The 15,793-nt window shown below is 36.5% G+C and overlaps 1 protein-coding gene across 1 annotated transcript in view; it reads right to left on the bottom strand.

Moving 5' to 3' along the window:
- Positions 1–2,718: 2,718 nt before the first annotated feature.
- The window catches only part of ANKS6 (ankyrin repeat and sterile alpha motif domain containing 6), a 74,417-nt gene continuing 61,342 nt past the window's right edge, over positions 2,719–15,793 (bottom strand). Inside the window, exons 13-16 of the mRNA XM_043979736.1 lie at positions 15,703–15,770; positions 10,543–10,659; positions 6,936–7,032; positions 2,719–3,615 (exon numbers count right to left, since the gene is read on the bottom strand). Of these exons, the coding sequence (XP_043835671.1) occupies positions 3,566–3,615; positions 6,936–7,032; positions 10,543–10,659; positions 15,703–15,770 (332 nt within the window). The 3' untranslated portion in view covers positions 2,719–3,565. The remainder of the gene's footprint in view (positions 3,616–6,935; positions 7,033–10,542; positions 10,660–15,702; positions 15,771–15,793) is intronic.

A 15,793-nucleotide genomic window follows, 5' to 3' on the forward strand; every position in this document is an offset into this window, starting at 1 on the left:
CTCCTTTATTTTTCTTCTCACATTCCCCCATTAGAACGTTAATAGGTTGGTTTGTTTGTATGTGTATCCCCCGTGCTCAGTACTTGGCATATTTAAATGCTTTATCTTGTCTGAATCCTGGAAAGTAAAAAAGAGAGATTGTGGAGAAAGGACCCCCGAATTCTGTCAATGTGCTACTAGATTTTTCAGTTTCAGGTTCAGGTTCACCTAGAGGGCCTTTTTCTTCAAGGATTAGTCCGATGGAGAGAGACATCTTCCCTTCCCCTGCCAGAAATTTCATGGCTATCTCATAAAATGTTAGTCTGGAAAGGATCTTATTATATCATCTAATTACCTACCCTGTACCATCCTTTATAGGTGTTGAGACTGCAGTGCACTGGCTTGCAGATGGAAGAAGTGGGACTAGAAGGAAAACAGGTTGGAGGGGGCAGAATTGTATGATTTTACAGTTACTCTGGTTGTAGAATGTTGTAGAGCTAGGGTCATTTTGCCCCCAGGATTTAGCAACTATAGCTCTCCCTTTAATCTGACTTGTGAAGTCACCCCTACCCAAATGACCTGCCCTTTTGGTTATGCTGACATTGTGAATTTAACAATGAGCACTTGTAGTTTGTTCTTGTTCAACCCAGTCTCAGTTCCTCATTTTTGTGATTTCTAGGTTAAGTACTTACAATTTAGACAATCTGTGAAGCCAGCCAATGGAATAGTTCCAGTCTCCATGCTGCCAAAAGAATTGCTCCTCACCTACGATCTACAGAAGCTGTAGATCAAAATCCTTTAAGACAGTCTTGAGACAGCAAGACACAGTTCCAGGATTTGATTTTCCTTTTGGTGATTATTGCTACCTCAGAGCCATAAAGCCCAGAGAGATTAAATTATGGCCCATGGTCAACTGCTATCAGTCTTCTCTCAGGCTTTAGCTGATCCTCTTCTGGCATTGTTTCAGGTCTTCTCATTCTAGTGGTTGTCATTCTCTGGATTAATCAATCAGCAGGTATTTATTAAGCACCTTTTGTGCTACAGGAATTGCTCCCCTCTTTACTGCTGAATGTTCCAGTTAAGTCATCTAGGCTCGTTATGCCTCCATTCCCACCTCTGTAACTTCCTGCAATCTGGCATCTACTCTCTTAAAACTGTTTTCTTGAAGTCACCAGAAGACCAAGCCAAGTAGACTTTTTTCCATCTTTATTCTCCTTGATATTATTGTCTACACTGTGCTTGCCTTTGTTGAACAGCCCTCTTGCTTACATTGATCACCTTTCTTGGGTCACTGTGTAACACTATACTGTTCTGGTGGTTCTGCTACCACTGAATGCTTCTCTTCCATTTATAGAACACTTTCCTCCTAGTCTTGTGGTAGGTAATACAATACTCTCTCCATTTTATAGATGAGGAAACAGAGTGTGAGAAAATAATTATTAATAATGGATTTCTAGGAGAAACCCAGACATTAGTTTTAGCTACTCTCTCCCCCTCACGCCAGAAACCAGCTTGGGATGGGTTTGACAAAAAGGAATGCAGATTGATTCTTCTGATTAGCTAGGGGAAGAAGCACACCTAGATGGTTGGAATTTAATCTTTAAACCACCCCCCAAGTCATGTCAATCAATGGAGTTGAATGATGCTAGCCAATTAGGTTAGATCAATGTATGGTGACCTGTCTCTACCAAAAAAAGGATAAAATCCCTGGACACACCAGGGTCTGGCTCTTGGCTCTCTCTTCTTCCCTGGACTCTCTCACTCTCCACTCACTCTCTTCTTGCTGGATATGTAACTGTTCAGGCCTGTAAACCTGTGATTAGTGGGGAATTCAGGGAGACACATGGTCAATACTTTAATATGTGATACTAATTAATAATAAATGCTTATTGCCAAAACTGGCGTAATAGTCATTAATATATATAATTTAGTAATATTTTAGAAAACTGAGCCTAGTCCCCCAATAATTTAATTAACACAATTGGTTCCAAAATATTAAGTGACTTATTCAGGATCATAGTGAGAGGCAGAGGAGAGATGCAAATCCATATGTTCTGACCCCAAATCCAGTGTTCACTACATCATTATGTGTCCCGTTCCCCTAATTTAATGTAGATAGAAGCCAAATATCTAATATTTGAGAAAAAAGAATCCTCATTATATATACATATGTATGTGTATGTATGTATATATATATATATATATAAACTGAACTCATTTTCCAAAACTGAATACAGTTGTTATGTGCTTAACACACAGTAAGCATTTAATAAAATTTTTTTCCTTCATTCTCCATTTCCATTTTTCTGTGGCACTACCATTTTCCCAGGCATTTGGACTTTAAATCTTGGAATCACTTTTGATGAAGACCTCTTCTTAATTCTTTAAGTTGTTTGACAGTCTTAATTTCTCTTTGGAAAAAAAAAAGAAACAAGAAACAACCTTCTTCAGGAGCTTGGGGTAGAAATGGATTGAGTGGTAATTAAGTCCTTATTGATCTCCCCCATTCTCTGAATCCCTATGGCAATCTTCAAGCCAGACATTTGCACTTACTGGCTGGCTGTGTGACCCCAAGGAAGACACTTTACCACTCAGTGCTCCAGGCCAGTGGAGTCAAACTCAAGTAGAAATGATTGTACATAAAGATCCCTGCAGGTCACATATCAACAGAGAAAACCACATTATTAACATTATGTTTCTTGTATTTTTATTTATTCTGTTAAATATCTCCCAATTATATTTTAATCTGGTTCCAGAAGCACTTAGAAAACCACATATTAACATTATATTCTATTGCAATTTTATTTATTCTGTTAAATATTTCCCAATTATATTTTAATCTGATTTTTATGGCACTTGAGAGTATTTGACAACTCTTCTGTAGATAACTTCCCAAGCCTCTACCTTGCAGAGAAGGTGCTGACAGGGACTGATAGAAGGAGGTTCCTCACCTGGCATCTCTATGCAAATGAAATCACAGGTCCCTACCCCAAATTTATGTAGCCTTTACTCATATATTCTCTTCATACTCTTCACTGCTTTATGTGTGTTAGCCTTGTCTCCCTCCAAGTAGATTGAGGAGAGGAACCATCTTCCACTGTGTTTGGCAAATACAAAGTACTTAATAAATGATTGTTGACTTCAAATTATACATGATTTGCTCAGTGTAACTATGTCTGTCGATACTTCCACTAGATCTTTAAGCTTATTTGATAGTTACTAATGGCTGCTGTCATGAAAGATACAGTATTCTTCAGAAGTTATTTTAATTTATCAACATGCTTCTCCCATCGCTTGCCTTCCATTGTCCAACTTTGTCTTTTGGGAGATGCTCTCCTTTCTGTTAGTCTAGGAAAGAAACATACAAATGGGCTCTTCTTGCCAATTTCCTGTTCCTCCTATCTGTGCAGCAAGGAAAGGGGAGAGGAGTTCTTTTTTAAACAGCTGGTTTAGCTGTTGCTGTTTCCTCTTGACTGAATGCATGGAATTTTAGCAGCATTAGGAGCAGAGTTTGGCCACATCTGGAAAATGATCTTCTGTATAATGACAATCAATCTCCCAAGCTTTAGGGACATCAATGCTGTTGCTACCTCTTATTAGAAGTTGGTTCTTCTTGCCTTACCCAACAAGTGTTGGCTATAGATAGGAGAGATAAAAAGAGGGACATTTTAAAATTCCTTAAAAATGTGGCATTTTAGAGATGTTATTTAAAATAAGGTAGCTTACCTACCCACACAGTTTCCAGACCCAACCAATGTTATGTACTTAGTATATAAGAAAAAGGAAATATTTTTAAATTTGGGGAAAATTAGTGTTTTTATTTTGATTTTTATTTTGTGTGTGTGTGTGAGAGAGGCAATTGGGGTTAAGTGACTTGTCTGGGGTCACACAGTTAGTAAGTATTAAGTGTCTGAGGCCGGATTTGAACTCAGGTCCTCCTGACTCCAGGGCCAGCGCTCTATCCACTGCGACACCTAGCTGCCCAAGAATTAGTGTTTTTATTACTAAATACGATTATATCTATTATACTATGGCAGTGATAGAGAATCTTTTTTCAAAAAAAAAAATTATTACCTCCAATATCAACTGTATTCAACTGCTGTCTTTGACATATATTAGTTATATGACCACAGACAAGTCATAAACTATCAATACTCCAGAGAACTAAGACTATAAGTTACAGACCAGTTGCCCATTTTTATCAGTGGAAATAGTTCCCAACAACAATGAAATCTCAGGTCCAGACCAACAAAGAATTTTTTAAAAAAAACTTCTAACATATTAGCTATTCAGTCAAAAACTATACCGGAAAACTGATCTGTTAAACAACTTATTTAGGACCTGTGACTTTATCAGTATTAAGAGTTCCCAATGAGGATCATTATTTACCAAGACAGCTTTGCAACACATAGTCTTAGAAAATTGGCTAGACCACTGAAAAATTAGGTATTTTGCCCAAGTTCACATACAGCCTGTATGTGTCAGATGCAGAACTTGAACATAGGTTTTTATGACTCTGAGGTCAACTCTCCATTTTAAAGGAGAAGAGTTTATTAATACTTTAATAGTTTTTTGCTCTTGAACACTATATTGAAGAAAAGAGAACATTTTCCTTGTTACTGTTTTTCACCCTGAACTCAAAGAAATCCTGTCCTAGAATACACATTGAGGCCTGAACTTCTCCAAGTGATGCAAGTTTTCCTTAGTTACTAAAGTAAACAGTTTACAAGCTAGAACAAAAAAAATGTAAGTTTTGTACAAATGGAGACAGTTCCATATTTCTGAATCTTACAAAGTTTGTATAATCTGACAAAAACCTTATGAGTCCTAAAAAATTGTCACATAAGATGCTTTGGTGTTTTGGGAGAGGTTTTTGGTTAAGTGCATTATGCCCTTGTGACCTCTCCTTATCTCGCCCCACATTTCTTCCCACAAAGGTAAGGAAGATGTTCATTTTTGATGGAAATGTCAGTAATTCACAAAGCTTTCTAAAAGGTTATAGAGAAGTACACTGGCACCTTATTCATCCAGAGGCTGCATGAAAAAAAACTCAATTATTGGGACCAAGAGAAAAAAAAACAGGCATTATGTCCCAAAGACCTCTGAAAGAGTGCAAAGCAAGAAAGAAAGAAAAAAAGAAGGAAGGAAAGGAGGGAGGGTGGAAGGAAGGAAGGAAGGAAGGAAGGAAGGAAGGAAGGAAGGAAGGAAGGAAGGAAGGAAGGAAGGAAGGAAGGAAGGAAGGAAGGAAGGAAGGAAGGAAGGAAGGAAGGAAGGAAGGAAGGAAGGAAGGAAGGAAGGAAGTCATTGTTCATGTGCTAATCTTGTTGGATTTTTACCCACAGAGGAACCCAATTCAAAGCCTATTTACCCTGATTTTGGCCAATTTAACAACTGTGATTATCTAGTTTCATTGCTGATTAGAAAGCTCTGATTAGATATGGAGAAGAGGGCAGGGCTACTGGAGCCAGCATCAATGACAGTAGTGTGACTGTCTGACAATAAGGAAACCCTAAAAAGAAGACACAGTGCAAAAAGCTTAGCAACATAAGGCTATTTAGTGTAGCAAACAGTCCGCTATACCTGAATAACTCCTGAGGGTGTGCTGTATTCCTGTATAGTCATTAATGTTTCCAACCTAAACATTCTAGAAGAGGTTAAATTGGCCCAGCATACTCTGCTTAAGAAGGCAGGTGAGTCAGAAAGATTTCTACTAAAATTACTTTGAAGGGTCATAGTACATAAAAGGGCAAGCATCTGTTGTCTGGGTAATGCAGATAGCAGCAGCCTCATTTTGATAATGCAGTTGAGGCTCAGAAAAGGTAATCAACTTGCCCCAGGTCACACAGCTGGGAAGTACTGGAACTGGTACTCCATATTCTATGTTGAAACTGCTACAGAAAGGCACTACAGAAGCCAAGTGAATACCATATGTCAGGCACAACAAAAGGATAGGCAGATTGCACGGTAAAATTTTATCTTTTATTATAATAATTATTGACAATGATGACATCTATATTTATATAGTGCTTTAAGGTTTGCATGGTACTTTAAATATATTATCTCATTTGATCTTCACAACAATCCTGGGAGATAGGTGCTATTATTATCCCAATTTTATAGATGAGGAAACTGAGGCAGAGGTTAAATGGCTTGCCCAGGGTTACATAGCTAGTAAGTTTTTGGGGCTGGATTTGAACTAGAGTCTTCTTGGTTCTAGGTCCAGCACTTTATCCAGCTGTTTCTATTCATGGAAATATTATTTAAAATCATGCCTAAAATCAAGGTAGTTGGGGGCAGCTAGGTGGTGCAGTGGATAAAACACTGGCCTTGGATTCAGGAGGACCTGAGTTCAAATCCAGCCCCAGATACTTGACACTAGCTGTGTGACCCTGGGCAAGTCACTTAACCCTCACTGCCGGCAAAAAAAACCCAAAACCAAAAAATGAAAATGAAAATGAAAATCAAGGTAGTCACTAGTTTTGAAAAGACTGAGTCACCTAACAACATGTAGTTGAAAACCAAAGTGCAATTTCAGTTTTGAAGATGAAGATATTTCACTACTTTGAAATATTAAGCCTACTTTAAAGGGATACCAAATTCTTTTTCACCACCATGCATTATTATTCTATCTTACTTTCATATTTGATAATAGCTAATAATGATAGCTAGGGTTGATTTAGCACTTTATGGTTTTCAAAGAGCTTTGTATATACCAACTCATTTAATCCTCATAATAATCATGGGATATAGATGCTGTTATTATTCCAGTTTCATAGATAAGAAAACTGAGGCACATATTAGTTAAGTGATTTGCCTAGGTTTACACAGCTAGTAAGTGTCTGAGGCCAAATTAAAACTCAGGTGTTCCTGATTGAAGTACTATAGTCTATTTCCACTGTGTCAGCTAGCCACCAGAAGGTCCTGGGTAATTTAGGAGTTCACACAAGTATACTTACACTGACAGTTCCCAGGAGATCTGGTATTGCTGGCACTGCTCTCAAAAGAAGAATGGAAGTTGTGAATGGTTTCCTGTAATATTTGCCTCTCACGTCCCTAAAAAGGAAATGAAAAACACTCAGAATCTTAAACTCATACTGGAAAGTCCCTAGGTGTCTTGGGAGAATAGGTTAATGAAGATAAAGAATATCTGATTTAATAAAAATGCATTGAAACAGAGTCTTGTTGTATCTCTTGCTTCTATACCCAGAATTCTTATCCATTTCACTGGGAGTTCTGCACACATAAGTAAGCAGAAGTCTACTTCTTCAGGTCTTTGTGTGTAGTTGGGGGTGGGGGAGACAGGTGCTTTTCACTACTATTCAAATACTCATCTGCCCACTTCCCCCACCAAACCCCATTCCTTTGTATTTTCTTTGTTGAGCTTTTTCTATTACTGAAAACATGCAAATTTCCCTCCCTAACAATCACCAGCCATTTCCCCCTTTCCTTCACTTCAAGATGTGAAAGCAATGAGGTAGGGATTTCCCTGAGCATTGTTCCAAATACCTCTCCAGTGGTCCAATATGGCCTTGTCATCACTGGAGAGGTTAATGCTTTTTTTTAAAATAAACTTTTATTGATATCTTTTCTTTTTATATCATCTCTATTTTTTAATGTATCTTTCCCACTCCTCTCTCCTAGAGAGCTATCCCTCATAATGAAGAATTTTTTTTTGAAGAAGAGGAAGAGAAAACATTCAGCAAGACTAATACACAAATCCAAAAAAATCACATTATATATACTGTCCTCCACTTGTGGATCCTGCCCTTTGCAAAGGGGTGGGAGTTGGTGGTAGGGGTTGAAGAGAGCGGGAAAGGAAGATGTCTTTGGCTTTTTAAAATATTCTTTATAATTATAATTATTGGCCACCTGTGGATCCTGCCCTTTTCAAAGGAGTAGGGCAGGGGTCAGGGAGGGAAGGAAAGGAAGATATTTTGGGGTTGTTCCTTATAGTATTCTTTATAATTATAATTACAACTTTGTTCTTTATAATTTCAAAACACCCAGTTTCAGTTATTTTGTTGTTGTTGTTTTCACTTACATTGCTGTATTCATTGTGCATATTGTTTTCTTGGTTCTGTTTATATTTCATTTTCTATCAGTTCATGTAACTCTTTCCATGCTTCTTTGTATTCATTATTTCTTACAGAACAATATTTCCTGCATTTCAAGAACCCCAATTTGTTTAGCAAGCTCCTCATGTATGGGTATCTACTTTCTTTGTTGCCACAAAAGTTCTTCTACCAATATTTTGATCTACATGGAACCTTTCTTCTTGTCAATGACCTCCTTGGAGTATATGCTGAGCAGTGAAATCTGTAGGTATGAACATTTTAGTCTTTTTTTTTTTGCATAATCCCAAACTGTTTTCCAGAAACAGTTGTGCCAGTTCACAGCTTCACCAACAATGCTCTAGGGTGCCTGTCTTGTCTATAACCTCTCCAACAGAGACTATTCCCATCTTTTTATTTGCCAATTTTCTGAGAGTGTGGTGAAACCTCAGTGTTGTTTTTCATTTGCTTATCTCTTATTATTCATGTTTTGGATCATTCTTTCATAGAGTTGTTAACAGTTTGAGAATCTTTTTTGGAGAACTATTTGTTCCTATCCTTTGACCATTTTGGAGAAGATAATCATATATGCTTATATGCATAGAGCCCTGATTATGAGGAATGCCTGAACAATGTGGAAAACTTGAGAAGACAAGATAAACCAAGTCATGATTGCCAACTTCCAATAACATGAGTTGTCATATAGATGACAGAGTAGTTTTGTTTGATGTTTCTCCCACAGGCAGAAATGTTTAATTTTTAAAAAATGATTAAGTGCCTTCTATTTAAAGAGCATTTTTCTAGGCTGGAGATGAAATTATATTGGAGAAAGATTAGAAAAAGAACCACAGAGTAGAAGGCCAGACACAACCTTAGGGAACTCCTGAATTAAAGGAGCAGAAAGAAGATATGCACAGTGATAGAGACAGGGAAGGGCCAGTTAGAAAAGTTGGAAAAGAACTGGAAGGATTTTCTTTCTCTAAGATGAGAGGAAGGAAGGTCAACAGTGTCAAACATTGTAACATGGTCAAGAATGAAAACTTTTTAAAAATTAGGGAATTTGTAACCTTAGTGTAGTTCCAGGAGAGTAGAGGGTGAAATGTAAGCTCAATTACAAGAGGCTGAGGAGATAATGGGTAGTAAGGAACTGGAGTCATTGAGTGAAGCCAATTTTTTTCAAGATGTTTAGCAGTGAAGGGCAGGAGAAAGAAGGGACAAGCAGGCCAAAGGAAAACCTTTTTCAAACTGGGGAGAACTGAGGAAGCTTTAGAAGCAGTTGGAAAGGAGTCAGTAGAATGGGAGAGCTTGAAGTTCACACTGAATTGCCTCAATTTCACTGTAGTAAGAGGCTAAGTTACCCTGCTTCTGATGTTTACTTGTGTGACCTTGGGCAAATCACTTATCACCTTCCTGTGCCTTAATTTCCTCATCTCTAAAATAAGGCTTCTGAGGTCCTTTGCAGATCTAGGTTATTTTAAAAAATTGAGATCTAGGTGGTACAGTGCTGGACCTAAAGTCAGGGAGATCTGAGTTAAAATTAAGCCTCAGAAATTTACTAGCTGTGTGAGTATGAAAGTAAATTAACAAAAAAAAAACCCAAAACCAAAAAAAAAACCCCACAAAAGGGGCAGCTAGGTGGTACAGTGGACAGAGCACGGGCCCTGGATTCAAGAGGACCTGAGTTCAAATCCGGCCTCAGACACATAACACTTACTAGCTGTGTGACCCTGGGCAAGTCACTTAACCCATATTGCCTCACCAAAAAACAAAAACAAACAAACAAAACAAACAAAAAAAGAAAGTAAATTAAACTACGGTGAGAGGAATATTGGGAAGGCAGGGATAGGATATGTAATTAAAGTCAAAATAAAGGCAGAGTAGATTTTGTGAGAGAGATGGAAGAATAGGCACTTGTGTTTGGACAATGGAATTTCACAGAGATGTGCAAGTCTAAGGTGGCTTCAATTTAAATCCAAGGATAATCAGAGGAGGTCACTAGACTTCAGAAAACTGAGAAACTGTGTGGCCATGTTGGTATATGGGCTAACAACATGAATACTGATACCTTTAAGGATAAGAGAAGAGGAAGGAAGGCCATTGCCCAGGTATTAAAACGATGCATAAAATTTGAGGAGTATCCTGGATGTAAATAGATGAAAGCTATAAATATTTTAGAATGGAAGAATGGAAAATGAGTAGTATAAAGAATTGGAAGAATAGGTAGTATAAAGTATATTGTGTACAAACTTGAAATGGCTATGAGCTATAAGGCAGATTTCTGCACTGTAGAAGATAAATTTTCTAATTATGACTGTTCAATTCTGGATAAGACTGCCTCCAAATGATACATATGCATTCAAGCAGAGACTGGATGATCATCCAGACATAGACATTGGAAAGAATTCCTAAGATGAGTAGGAAGTTGGATTAAATGGTGACAAGATCTCACCAAATGTTCTCTGGTTGTATTATATATTTCAGTTTTCAGAGGGGAAAAAAATGAGGACAATACCTTGCCTGCATTCAGTTCAGAAATAGCTGCCAAAATTTGTTGCCTAGAACCATCTGTCTTAATACCCAGCTCTTTCAAGTCACCATCAGTAAGTGTGAGGAATGCTTCCATGTCCACCTACGGAAAGATAAAGTGAGAGAGATGTGGTTGATAGAAATATGCTGTGACTTTTCCAGCCTGTATGTGCCAATAAGTATAACAGCAATTAATATTCACGTCTGCAAATACCTCATCAATTGAAAAATTAATAGCAAGAAGGGATAAAGGTTGAAATTATAGGGGCAGCTAGGTGGCACAGTGGATAGAGCGCCGGCCCTGGAGTCAGGAGTACCTGAGTTCAAATCCAGCCTCAGACACTTAACACTTACTAGCTGTGTGACCTTGGGCAAGTCACTTAACCCCAATTGCCTCACTGAAAAAAAAAAAAAGAAAAAAAAAAAGAAATTATATCAGATATACATCCTCCTTCCCTTGACCTTGTTTCCAAATTCTTCTCTTGTGCCTTTCCCTGCAAATAAACTTTTTGATTGTTGAAATGGCATGATCAATAGTCACTTTGAATTTGGCAAGCTAATAACTGTGTATTATATCTTTGAAGGTTAATTCAATTTCACATTTTACTACATATTATATAATTAATCTGTATAAACTGTGAAATTATCAAATGAGATAACTAATATGTACAGTGCTTCGCAAATCTTAAAAGTGCTACAAGGATGTTAGTTGTTATTAAATATATTTTTCCTAATCTCCTCTGGTTCTTGAAATAATTTTAAATGAATTATTTTTTTAAATTCAAAATTTCTGAATTAGTTTTTTAATCTTCTTCTTAAGAGTACTGACAAACATTTTAGAATTTTTTTGATATTTTAGGTTCCTAAAATATGATTTCTTTTTAAAAGGTTGTTTTTAAAGTTTAATTTGACATTATATAAATACTAACTGTCCTAAACTATGGTGCCTGAGAGATTTATGCATAAGACTTCATAAATATCACGTGTTCAATAAATATTTGTTAAATACAACACTATATAATACAATCCAACATTTATTAAATTCCTAGAATGGGCCAATACCAACTCTCTATACAGAGACAAAAGGGGAAAAGTCTCTGATCACAAACATCTACTGAATTGGATTTTAGATCCAATGAGACAATTAAGAAAATCTGTCAAGTCAATTATCTTAGTGGCTAGAATCATGAAAATGAAACTCCCATTGCTACAACATTTTTAGACTTAATACAGTTAATTAAAATTATTTTAATTAAATTACAAATGTGACGATTTTAATTGTTTCCATGTCTCATGATATTAAATGTAAATTCTGTTACTGGGCAGTACTTACCATAATTTCCCCAAAGAAGACAAGAGAGATGAAGACTGTAGAAAGACAGAATATGAACTTAAACAACAGAAGCGTTAAAAGAAAGAAAGATTAGGTGGATCAGAGATGTGTGTTTTTCTCAAGTTATCACAATACAACATGACTTTGATACTTTGGAAAATCTGTGGGTCTTTTTTTAGCATGAGTATCCTTTCCAGAAACAAAGAATATTGGTGGTGCAGTGGATAGAGCACCGCCCTGGATTCAGGAGGATCTGTGTTCAAATTTAGCCTCAGACACTTGACACTTACTAGCTGTGTGACCTTGGGCAAGTCACTTAATCCTCATTGCCACACCAAAAAAAAAGAGTCAGAAACAAAGAATACAACCCCTCAATACTGTTTCATCCCCTGTGACTCTCAGCCACATTCTCCCTTGCATCCTCAGAGCATGTAGCCAATGGTTACTGTAAATAAGGCTATATGAGCACATTATCATCTTTCATTCCAACAATTAAATAAATGAGGGGACACATCCATGCCTACTGGACATGGCAGGCAAAGGCAGTGGCTGCTTACTGCCAGCAGGAATGGTAACACTATTTCCCTGAAACGCTATTACCCTCAAATATGACTAAGAGTTGGATTTGAAAGCTCCCTCTATCCATCCCTCACCATAGGCTTGATGAGGCAATTAGAGGAGCAAAAACTGGAATTAAAGTGAAAAGGTTTTTCTACCTGAGGTGATTCCTAATATTTGAGCTTTCTAAAATATCCTCACACCAGTACTGACACAACATATTTCTATCGTAGTAGACTCAACCACATCTCTCTCACTTTATCTTTCCATAGTGGACAAAGATTTGGTCATGACTGAAAACTGAACAACAAAAACAAATAATATAAAAATAATACTTCTGCATTTGTCTCATTAGATTGGTTTAATCTAACATTCTATTGGTCAAAAAGTTTCACTAATTAATAGTCTTAGTACTAAAACCTCCACTAGATTATGGTTATAGAATTTATATTCTAGGTTATACATTCTATATGCTACCTTCATGCAAATATACAAGCTAGTAAAAATATTTTTTTTTGATGGGGCAATGAGGATTAAGTGACTTGCCCAGGGTCACATAGCTAGTAAGTGTCAAGTGTCTGAGACTGGATTTGAACTCAGGTCCTCCTGAATCCAGGGCCAGTGCTTTATCCACTGCACCACCTAGCTGCCCCATAAAAATAAATTTTTAACTGCCATAAAGCTGATGTAGCTTCAGGTCTATCTTCCATATTATCTATCTCAATAATTAAATAATAACTGATAATATTCAAGATCATGAAGTATCTTGTGACTCATTAGAACACAGAATATATATATATATATTTAGATTGAGCTTAAGTCCCACCACCTAGACCACTCAAGTCTAGATGATCTCTCTTTCCTTTCAATTTATAGTACTTAATGTTTGTACCATTCATTTTTGTCTTTTTCATGAACTGATTTGTAGTTCCTTAATACCCACTTAGCACAGTGCCCAGCATCTAGTAGGAGTTCAGGAAATATGTGGTTATTTAATTGTTGTTTGATACCAAAGCTGCAGAACTATGAAGAAAATCCAAAGGTAAGATGGCAGTAAGGCAGCATAAGAAAAGATATTTGAAAATTATATGAAAATAGGAGAGGTCAGGAAAATGATAGGTTCAAAGTTTTCACACAGAAGCGTATTCTTGAGAAAAATTATCTTTCCAAAACAAAAACAAAATGATGGGGGGAAGGTATTTTTATATAAAGAATGTGAATTAAACTGCAATAGCCATAATTAGACGAAATTCATCCCATTTAAGAGGTTTTTTTTTTCTGGTTTTAACTTTCAGCTTAAATTTCCTTAATTTTGGAATTCCTCCAAGATAACTCATTCAGAGGAATTAGACCTTTATGAAAATGAATATTTTGAACCCTCACAAACAGGAAAAAAATCAGTGTAAAATATATTTTTCAAATAAGTTACTTATTTCCTTTTTTCTGAAATCATATATCCTGGTAATTAATTTTCATTTAACTATTTATTAATTGCCTATATTATACAATGCATTATGCTAGGAACATAGCTCCAGCCCTCATGGTGTTTACAATCTATAATACCCCAGTGTTTAACGGTGGTATTACTCTCCAGAGATGGAGAGTATGAACCCAGTGGGAGAATTCAGAGTTGCAACTCTTTTACATAATATTAGACACATATCATCTTTACTCCCCTTCCCTCTTGGGGGTGATCTGTGTCTGGGCTCCAGAGCAACACAACCACACAATCCCAGGACTACACAGACACCCAGAGGAAACAAAAATGTACCCCATTCATGCTTCCAGCTGCCTTTCCTAGTAATAATAATGCAGAAATAACCAGAACTTGAGGCCACTGCACTGTGATGCTGTCCTGTTCTTATAGGGCTCCCCTGGTCTCTACTGCTATTCCATTTCCTCCATACAACTCTCTCTCTGCGGGTCACCATTTATTAGGAAGTCTGAAGAATATGCTGTTGTTGTTTTCCTGCTTTTTCCCTGCTAAAGTTGTCTGTAGATAAAAGCTGCCGAGGCCATATCTGGCACTCAGCCAGGCCTGTGTTCCTACTGCCCACCAAAGGAAACACTTGCTACTCTGTTAATCTAGTAAAATATACAACATGTATGTGAATACATTATAACCACCTAATGGTTATAATGTGGAATAGGATGTGATAAAAGTATGAGACATGTAAAATGCCATTTTAGGAATGAAAAAAACTTATATACACTTAATGGTAATATTTACTGGACCCACAGAGACACCACAGAGCTGAGTTAAAAGTTCATTTCAGGTCTTAAGTTTCTCATTTTTTTCTGTAAATCTTCAACCTTAAGGTTATATGAAGAGTTCTAGGCCAAAACTTTAGTTGAATTATTTACCTTGAATTGATTAGGAGAAAAAACGTACATAGCAAAAACCTCACAGTAACTTCTATGCACATGAAGCTATGGAGGATGAAAATGGGACACAAGAAATATGACCAAAAGTCAAAGATCAGTGTGTGTGTTGTGTATTCATTCATTCATTCATTCATTCATTCATTCATTCATTCATTCATTCGTTTGTTTGTTTTGCCTTCCTAGTCATCCTTCATTTTCATTTTCTTTGACTGAGGTAACTATGAGTTTAGAACGGCTTAGAAGATGTAATGGAGAAAACTAGCCCTGTCTTCCCATCTTTTGGCAGATTGGGAGGAAAAAAGATTTTAGGACTCAAAAATAAATTTAAGACTCAGGGAATAACAAATTAGAAATCCTAACCTTTCCATTCATTTCCTATGAAACCTCACATAAGTCATTTAATGGCAATGTGCCTATATAGTTCTTAAATAAAAACAGAGAATATGCTTTTCAATTATCAGAGTGTTGTAAAAAACCAAACAAATCCAAAGATGTTAACATAAAGAACATCTTAAGTATTCAAATATAGCAATTCAAATTCTACTATCATGAGTATCTTACATAATTCATGTATTATTATATAACCCCTGAGCAGGGGAACCACTCCTTCCAAGAAATAGCCATTATAATAAAATTTCAGTATAACAACAGAAAAAACGTTCCCTTGCCTTTCTCTTTAGTTGAATGACCTGATTATAACTAGGGTCATTATTAGTAGTAATAAGCATTACTTATCTCCATATAATTCTTGTTTTTCATCTTTCCTCAACCTTTTTACAGACAATATTAATTAAAATGTACTAATAGATAATATTCTTAGATCCATAGTAAAGACATATAAAATGGATAATTGCTTTTAAAAGCCCTTACCTCTTGCTCCTCAAAAATTGGCTGGTATTTCTCAAGTGATAATTTTTTTAGGATTCCAGTCAGCTCATCTTAAAGAAGGAAAGATTCAATA

Source organism: Dromiciops gliroides, chromosome 1, assembly GCF_019393635.1.
Source record: "Dromiciops gliroides isolate mDroGli1 chromosome 1, mDroGli1.pri, whole genome shotgun sequence".
NCBI lineage: Eukaryota > Metazoa > Chordata > Mammalia > Microbiotheria > Microbiotheriidae > Dromiciops > Dromiciops gliroides.